At 45.8% G+C, this 6,730-nt stretch overlaps 1 protein-coding gene across 1 annotated transcript in view; it reads left to right on the top strand.

Annotated features, from left to right (window-relative positions):
* The window catches only part of LOC139756956 (uncharacterized), a 12,405-nt gene extending 9,029 nt beyond the window's left edge, over positions 1 to 3,376 (top strand). The window contains exons 3-4 of the mRNA XM_071676901.1: positions 1,089 to 1,131; positions 2,672 to 3,376. Of these exons, the coding sequence (XP_071533002.1) occupies positions 1,089 to 1,131; positions 2,672 to 3,034 (406 nt within the window). The 3' untranslated portion in view covers positions 3,035 to 3,376. The remainder of the gene's footprint in view (positions 1 to 1,088; positions 1,132 to 2,671) is intronic.
* Positions 3,377 to 6,730: the final 3,354 nt, after the last annotated feature.

Genomic DNA, 6,730 nt, shown 5'->3' with positions numbered 1-6,730 from the left:
TGTTCTCCCTTATATATATGCAGATAAAGAGAAGAGGGAGAGAGGGAGCAGACAAGTCTAGACCGACATAAACACACAGACAATAGATGGGAAAAACTAGGGAACACCAAACACAGTACACACACTGTCTCAAAAGCCTTTAAACATCTACTGATGTTCACATGTTCTACGAGGCTTCCATACGCTTGTTCCAGGTAGTTCAGTGTTCTACTGTTGTTCACACGTTCCCCAAGGCTTTCCATACTCCTGTTCCAGGTGGTTTAGTGTTTTACTGTTGTTCACACGTTCCCCAAGGCTTTTCATACACCTGTTCCAGGTGGTTCAGTGTTCCACTGCTCTTCACGTGTTCCCTACCGCTTGCCTGCTCCTGGTAGCTGGTAGCTGAGTGTTCCAGTGTTCCATCGTTGCTCATACGTTCCCTACGGCGCGCCTGTCCCTGTTTACTGTGTATTCCAGTGTTGTTTATATATCGTTTCAAGGAGGCATGCTTTATATGTTCCACTCGTTCCCGATAATAAGGGATAAAGACAGATAGCCACCTATCCAGTGCATGACAATAAGATCTTCCATCATTGCGAGGTAAGTGCACATATTCTTCAGTTTTCTGTAGCCTGAGCGTATGTTTGAATGGCTGCTAATGCCCAATTCACAGGTTTATGATGTGCAGTATATCTCGCTCATAGTGATGCAAGAATACATTTCCTCTCTCTCTCTCTCTCTCTCTCTCTCTCTCTCTCTCTCTCTCTCTCTCTCTCTCTCTCTCTCTCTCTCTCTCTTCCCAACGTGTCGCCTGTGTGAAGGTCAGTATACACATTTTCACTCATCAACAACAGCTCGAACTTTTCCTATCTCTTGTGATATACATAATGTCTACCAAAGGTAACCATGTGATATTGCCTTGATATTCTCAGCGTCTCACATCTGAATATATTTGTGTCATGAAGTCGAATGTCATGGGATTTGAGTGAGATGTTATGCCTCTAGGTGGGTGGATGGGGGTGGCGGAGACATGGGGGAGGTGGAATATGAGGAGTCATGAGGAATCAATAAAGTATATAAGACGAACGACCACTACTCACAATGACCAGTCACCTGTGCGCTCCGTCAGTGTCAACAACCATGAAGTGGCTCGTGAGTTTGGTGGGCAATATGGATAAAACTATGACTTACAGGGTGGAGTTCAGTTCCTGTGACTTACGGGATGGAGTTCCGTCCCTGTGACTTACGAGGCGGACTTCTGTTCCTGTGACTTACGGGGCGGAGTTTCGTTCCTGTGACTTACGAGGCGGACTTCTGTTCCTGTGACTTACGGGGCGGAGTTCAGTTCCTGTGACTTACGGAGCGGAGTTCCTTTCCTGTGACTTACGGGGTGGAGTTCCTTTCCTGTGACTTACGGGGCGGAGTTCAGTTCCTGTGACTTACGGGGCGGAGTTGCGTTCCTGTGACTTACGGGGTGGAGTTCAGTTCCTGTGACTTACGGGGCGGAGTTTCATTCCTGTGACTTACGGGGCGGAGTTTCGTTCCTGTGACTTACGGAGCGGAGTTTCATTCCTGTGACTTACGGGGCGGAGTTTCGTTCCTGTGACTTACGGAGCGGAGCTTCGTTCCTGTGACTTACGGGGTGGAGTTTCATTCCTGTGACTTACGGGGCGGAGTTTCGTTCCTGTGACTTACGGAGCGGAGCTTCGTTCCTGTGACTTACGGAGCGGAGCTTCGTTCCTGTGACTTACGGGGCGGAGTTTCATTCCTGTGACTTACGGGGCGGAGTTTCATTCCTGTGACTTACGGAGCGGAGCTTCGTTCCTGTGACTTACCAGGTCCAGTGGACTAAGGTCATGGGAGAACAAAGATGGTTCATAATTTGGCCTCTCCACTCCCTCAATAACCCTCGGAAGTAGACAAATGGCTCAAAGATATAAGTGATGTGAATGGTATTCTCATGGTTCGTTGATTCGACCAACTTACAGAAGCAAACATCTTAAATACAGATAAAAAAAAAAAGAAAATAGACGCTCGAACATATCCGTTCCGAAGCACCTCCTTCTTTTGCGCTGGTACAAGCAGGTGGCCTCGAAATGTTTGCTTCACAGAGAAAAAGTCGATGCTTCGAGACGTTTGTAATATAATGGAAAAAAAAACGGACGCTTCGAGAGGTTTCATCATCTTTACAGGAGAACCTCAATTTCTCCGCGAGTCAGAAAACATTACATATTGTTATCATTTACAACTGTCGTCGCTATATTCTGGAGTGAAGGATTTCTACGACCTTCATGTACCATGAACCTAACATTATTTCTCTTCTAGAAGGGTACAGCGCATATATAAGACATTCCTTAGCACAAACATGACCTTTCATGGGTGGGTTGGTCTCAGTGAGATCCATGGCTTGCTGGGAATCCGCACGTCATGCACCAAGGAGAAAGACAGAGGGGAGGCAATGTTTATCATGGAGTCTTCAAGAAGGTAATGGACTCTGACGTGACGAAAGCCCAATAGCTATTGCTCATTTTCCCCCTTCGTGGTGGGAGCAGAAGTCTTTACTCCTGCCTTTAGTGAAATCCCGATGTAGTTAGTCTAAGGTAGGTGGGTAGGTAGATAACTGGGTAGATGGGTAGGTAGGTAGGTAGATAGAGAGATATATTGATGTTTTGATCTATCTTTCTTATCTCAGGTTGTTGTGCTCTTGGCCACCCTCGTGGTAGCAAAGGACAAGCGAGAGGCGGAGCCTTCCTACGGTGGCCACGACCTGGGCCATGGTGGTGGCCATGGTAGCGGCCTGAGCCTTGGTGGTGGTGGTGGTGGAGGTGGTGGTGGCTATGGTGGTGGCCACATCGGTGGCATCGTCGTAGGCCACGGACACGGGCATGGCCACGGCTACGGCTATGGCCACGGCGAGGTCCACTCCTTCCACGTAGGGCACGGCAACGGAGCGGCGTACGGGTACAAGACGGCCGTGGAACATCCTGGCCACGGTCTCTCCTACCAGAGGAGACATGGCTTTGTCGCCCCTCACTATGGCTATGGCTACCACTGACCACACGAATCAACACCACTACTGGTACAACGGAACTTCTGACTCCAACGCTCGTATCTAATCTCCGCTCAACATTATGCAAATAATGATTAAATAAAGACTAGGAATTACATCTGTTAATAATCATTAATCACAGTTTTATTTGATGGCATTAATCTTCATTTACATATAAAGATTAATAGGATATGTATAACTGGTCATTATCATATTGAATGGAATTCCCAAAATCACAATTCTTACATAAAGTTCTTGTATGTGTCATACACACTACAGTTATGTTAGGTTTCTACATTTCCCGTATAATCTTTCTCCTCTTACCAGGATTACTGTAGATATCCAATAAAATATATCAATCTAAAAAAAAAAAAATGTATATATATACATGTCATGGGAAATATGATAGCACACCTTGCAAAAAAATAAATGATAAAGGTTTACACGAGTGTTGTAGCGGCATTTCTCTCTCTCTCTCTCTCTCTCTCTCTCTCTCTCTCTCTCTCTCTCTCTCTCTCTCTCTCTCTCTCTCTCTCTCTCTCTCTCTCTCGTGTGTGTGTGTGTGTGTGTGTGTGTGTCTGTGTGTTTATACATCGCATAATACAACTTAGGAAAATGAGGTGGAAAAACCCGAGAACTTTATACTAAGATTAATTAACCTAAATGTGATGAACCAACTTGTATCTTGAGGAAGGGAAAAAAAAAACTGTATATTCCTGTTGCTTATATAAGTAATGACTGGCCACTTGGTAAGCAGACATCTATATCCTGCGAGGCAGCAAAGATGATGGGACAACGGAAGGCGGAGGGCGACGCATGGAGACGACCAGTAAACGAAGCTGCTTCGAAACTCTATTAGTCCAGTGGCCAGTGAGAGCGAAGAGATTTAGTCGCATTTGTTTTAGGTTTTTTCGCTTTCTTCCTCTATTTTCTCTTCCTCTTCTTCTTCTTCACCTTCTTTTTCTTCTTCTTCTTCGTTTTGTTCTTCCTCTACTTCTTCTTCTTTTCCCAGGGCCGATATACCGTAAATTTGAATCAATACGAAAGAAATACAAGAAACTTCGTTTCATGACTGAGTGATTCAGAGAAGTTGCTCGAGACGAGAGTACGAGACTCTGAACCTATACCACAAGAGGATGGAAGGAACTATATCTAAAAGATACAAGGCTGGATATTTCGAGAAACTCTTCTTTTTTTCCCTTATAAAGTATATCAAACAGGGGAAATGTCTGGCTGGGATGGATACACAGAGACACACAGCAGCGGGTCGTGTCTCTACATACAGGCACGGAGCAGCCGGTCGGAGATACGTGAAATGGTGATTGGATGAAAGGAATGACGCTAGTCACATGCTTCGTTCCTCAGAGATTGAGACGACCCGCCGTTTGTTTGCTCAGTGGAGAGCTTTGGCGCGCAGTGACGGGCGGGCGGAGCCGTGATGTGATGTGAGCGGCCAGTCGATAGCGGATGGAAACCAGGAGGAAGAAGTGAGAATGGCACAGTCGTGACTGAGGCCACAGATTCGCCTCTAGAAGGATCCTAGCGAAAGCTCTTCCTTCATAGTGAGACGGGACGGCAGCCTGAAGTCAAGGTATGAAGACTCGGAACTATTTATAATACAAATAATGAGGTTAGCAATAACTGCTGTTGCTATTTACGCTTATCTTCATAAGAGGAAAAACGCTAATGATACGTTTAATACAGAGCAACACGTCTAACGAAGACAACTACACATATAACGACTCGGCCAACGATCGTTAAACACCCCCTAGTTGTGGTCTGTTTGAATTCCGGTACAGCAGTGTGGTCCAGTGTCTCCACTGCTTCTCGTCTGACTTCACTAGACTCACACAGTCAGGTCAGTCCTAGCCACTGTATCATCATTCCTCAGATATCGTGACATATAGACTCGCCCGGTGCTGCAACCACCATCACCCACTTTTGATCATAGCGAGGGAAGCCGTGATCGGTGTGTGGGTAGCACACAGGCCTCAGTAGTGGTCGAGACTCCAGCCGCCGCCATCTGCGACAACGCCTAGCCCACAGCTCTGAGACCGAGCGAGCTCCACACAGCAGCGACACAGCGTCCTCCCCTGTGGATCAATCTCGTCTGGGTACGTGTTCGTATACCCCAGTATCCCGTTAACATTTAGATCCTAATCTATTACATACATCCCATTTAAATTGGGATGATTAATTACCCCATTTAGACGAGGTTAGGTTCATTGTGGTTAAGGTCTAAGACAAGCTGGTCCTGAGGTTCTTAGGACCAGAACCAATTCGTCCCATGGACCTCACATCCTATATAATCCTTCAGTGTTGTTGTCAGTCGTGTTTCCCGTGTGTTTAGAGATCTGTATACCATTATTTCTTCTCCCTTTTTTGTCATTGTTCATCTCCCTTCCTCCCTTCCTTCCCCTACCGTCCTCCCTCGCTTCCTCTTCCTCACCCCCTCCCTGTACCTTCCTTCCTCATTCCCTCATTTCTCCCTCCTTCCTACTCGCTTTACCTGCCTCTCTGAATGTCTATACTCATTCTCTTTCTCACTCATTTACTCACTGACGCTCGCTTATAGCCTCTTTCTCTTATACTCCTCCTCCTCTTCTCCTCTCCCTCTACTACTCGTTCTGCACATCCTCAGTAACGACTGGCCAATCAATTTCCAGTCTCGCTCCCTTACATTTACAATCCTTTTTTCCTCCCCAGTCAACTGATGCAGGAAATTAACACTTTACGGCTTCTGTTCTTTTTTTCATATTGATCAATATTGTACTCGTGTGAAATATTTTCGTTCAGCATTTGACATTTTTATGGCTTTTCATATATCTCTTGGGTAGTAAACGTATTAGTTGCTATGGCACTATAGCATTGCTGTATATTGCAATACCATACTCGTGCAAGTTGAATATCCGCTCCTGTTGCTTATCGGATACCTATGAACTAGTCATTATACATTATTGGTTGTGTCTTTCATGTACGTTATTCAGTCATTACGCCAAAGAACCATCAAGTAAGTGTGAGGTGAGATTCGGAGAGTGATTACACGAAGATTTCGATGTTGCATGATCCATATAGGATCTTCTCTTTCGATATTATGCTTAAGATATACAGTCCTCTGAACGTGTTCGAAATCCTCCATCGACTGTGGATGTTGCTTAGTCAGTAGGACTTATAACTCTCTTTATGGATTCCTATGGGTTCTGTCGACCCCTGGTAGAGAACCACTCATCTGTTCGGTCACTGGACACCCGTGGGTATGTGTAGGGTTGAGTTAAAGGATCCAGACGTGAGTTAATTAATGGAAGCCGAAATTGCGGACAGGAGCAGCTGACTCTGTCACCTCCGCCTGACCGAGCTGTCATCACGAGAGCTTGTGGAGGAGTCTTGATCACATCATGAGGTGATCGAACCCTTTGCAGCTGGTTAGGTGGTAGTTTGAATGTGTTTCTGTTGCATATTATCCCCTTAACTCTTGACGCTATGATTCCTATATGTTATTATCGCTATGCAACTCCAGCATCCCCTTATAAGGATTCGTCCAGCTTCGAAGCTTCACTCCACGTTCGAAGCTGCACTCCACACAGGAGCAGAGAAACGCTGGACTCTTTGGAACGAGAAGGTCCTCAACGAGGCTTGTATTCCTTTCCTATGCATGCAGGCAGAGTCCGGTAACACCTCAATCCGTTAGCCATACACCATTCT

This window comes from Panulirus ornatus, chromosome 23 (assembly GCF_036320965.1).
Source record: "Panulirus ornatus isolate Po-2019 chromosome 23, ASM3632096v1, whole genome shotgun sequence".
Lineage (NCBI taxonomy): Eukaryota > Metazoa > Arthropoda > Malacostraca > Decapoda > Palinuridae > Panulirus > Panulirus ornatus.
Note: the sequence above shows the minus strand (reverse complement) of the source record. Positions and strands in the feature narration are given on the sequence as shown.